Source organism: Octodon degus, unplaced genomic scaffold (genome assembly GCF_000260255.1).
Source record: "Octodon degus isolate 3935 unplaced genomic scaffold, OctDeg1.0 scaffold00250, whole genome shotgun sequence".
In the NCBI taxonomy this organism is placed as follows: Eukaryota; Metazoa; Chordata; class Mammalia; order Rodentia; family Octodontidae; genus Octodon; species Octodon degus.
The window spans coordinates 95,128-97,627 of record NW_004524826.1 but is presented as its reverse complement, the minus strand read 5'-3'; the positions used below and the strand labels follow the sequence as shown (position 1 = coordinate 97,627).

The 2,500-nt window shown below is 35.0% G+C and overlaps 1 protein-coding gene across 1 annotated transcript in view; it reads right to left on the bottom strand.

Moving 5' to 3' along the window:
- Window positions 1-2,500, bottom strand: part of LOC101568807 (dimethylaniline monooxygenase [N-oxide-forming] 5-like) — a 37,526-nt gene that overhangs the window by 24,076 nt on the left and 10,950 nt on the right. The window contains 1 exon segment of the mRNA XM_012512645.1: window positions 1,476-1,675. Coding sequence (XP_012368099.1) covers window positions 1,476-1,675 — 200 coding nt within the window.

Genomic DNA, 2,500 nt, shown 5'->3' with positions numbered 1-2,500 from the left:
AGAGTAAATAAGATCTGAAGGGTGCAATAGATACTGTGAGAGAGAAAGAAACTTCAAAAGGAAAGAACAACTGGCGTAGGGGAAAGGAGAAAACAGAAAAATGGGAGGGAAAAATATATAGACATATACGTAAGATAGCTAAGATAATTATACTACTGGTTTATATTGGTTTATTGAAAGAGACAGTTAATGCTTAATATTTGATCCATTTTTCATGCCTATAGCTGCTAATCTTTTTGCAGAACCAGGAATTGAACTCAGGCCCTTGTGCTTGCCAGGGAAGCACTTATTACACTGAGCCATCTCCCTAGCCCTATATCTGCTAATCTGAACAGCTACTTTGAAGATAACAATATGCAACATAACAACCATTGCTAATTTCCTATCATCTTGTTTTAAAATTCGGTGTCATTTTTATTATTTTTTAATTTTTAAATTATCTTTAAAATTAAAAATCATATAAAATTCAACTGATTCTTCATATGTTTGGAGGCTTACAAGGTGCAACTGAGTAAAACAAAGTCAATGATAAAAATGTTCTCAGTCAAATCCAAACTTTTGAAACCTCCAGTTGATGGTTTAATCAATTAATAAGAGTTAAACAGTCATATTCCCAGGTCTACGTGACTTTTAACAAACATGTATTCCATGGTCTGAATAATTTCTCTCTATGACAGAGAGTCACAGATACTATTTAAGTTGGTCATGAAGCTATTTTTGTACTATACATTCCTTTTAACACTAATTTTCTCTTTTCACTGCTTGTATGTTAATTCAAAGCTCTATATTTTTTGCCTAGGTTTTAAAATATTTAGCACAAAGACCTCCATAGAATTAAAGAGGAGAGAGCCAAGGATGGATATATTAAATTTGCATAACATTAAATTTCAAATGTTAGGAGAAGAAATGATTAAGAAACCTAAAAGAGAAGGGGCCACAGAGGAGAGGAACCAGAGGAAGGAGATGTAGGAAGAGGTAGGTCTGGAGGGTAAATGTGGAACACTAATGTAGAATTTAGAGAGGAAACCAGGTGTGGTGGCTCACTCCTGTAATCCCAGCACTAGGGAGGCTGAGACAGGAAGATCTATAGGTGTCTGAACTGCATAGTAAGATACTGTATCAGAATAAAAAAGAATTGGAAATGGAACAGCAAGCAGTTGAGAGAGAACAGCACCATAAGAGGAAGCAGAGGGTGGCACAGTGATGTGGTTTGAGTGTTAAAGAAGATTAGTATTTCAGTCCTATGTTGACATTCTGTATTCTACATACCCCTTTCTTATACCTTGGTGCAATGAAATAGAGCCTCCAACAGGAAGGAAATAGCCTGAATCGTTCCAGTCAAGGAAAATTCTATCAAGGAATAAAAATGTACCCATGAAGGCATGAATAATTATTTCTTATAAATAGCTTATAGGTTCTGTTGGCTATTGATAGCTAAAAAATATCATTTTCTTTTCTTAAACCTTTGATCTTACCTGTGTTTGGGCTGTAGACCATAATTTACATGGTCAAACCTTGCATTTAATTTATTCTCGGCCCATCTGTTGAGGAGGAATGTGGGAATGAATTTTTCAAGTGCTCTTTTATAACGAGTGAAGCACATAGCATCCATGGGATTTCCATAATCCCAAATCCGGCTCCATATCCATGCACCTTGTCTTGTGCTGAGGTAAACCTGCAAAGAACAGTGGATGACCAGTACTGTTTTGTATCAACCTGATCTCAGATCCTCAAGAGGTACTTTAAAAAAATTATTGTGGGGAGAAGGACAGACTCACACCACCTCTCTAGCCTGCCTGACCCCTTTTCTCCCCTCTCACTCCGTGCATGGGCCCTGCTACTTCAAGTCCATACAACTCACCTACTATGTGTCATGGGTCTATTGCCATTGTGCTGTTTCATCTTGTTCTGTTACATGGAATCTCCTGTATTCCAGAATGTGAAGTGTCAACATAAATAAGCTACACTGGGACTTGGTAGTTAGTACCTGTGTTTCCTCTAAGTTCTATCATTTTGTATTTCAAACCGAAGGAAAAAATCTAAAAAGTTGCAGATTACAACAAAAATGAAATGACAAGTTCTATGTGAAAATATATGAATTGAAGGAAAAACAGGTTATATGTTTTGAAGAGTTATTTTGCTTTCTATTTTGAGTCATTTTACCAAGAAATAGAAAAATAGTCACAGATTTCATTTATTTTTTCCCTAATATTATTGAGAAATAAATAGCAATGAGACAGTTTCAAATCAAATTGGTAGGACAATTCCAATAATTAACACATTGCATATTGTCTTCCTGGTGGTTACTTGTTGTACAAGATGCAGACATGATATCCTATTTACAAACACTATTAGAACAAATCCCTCTATTCATTGAATTAAGAGAATGTAGCTATATATCTATCCTAACCATTTTGAATACAGAGATACAAAATGATCATTCATCTATATCCCCTTTTTTGTTTAGTTCCATCATTTAATTTAATTTTTTTTTTTTTTT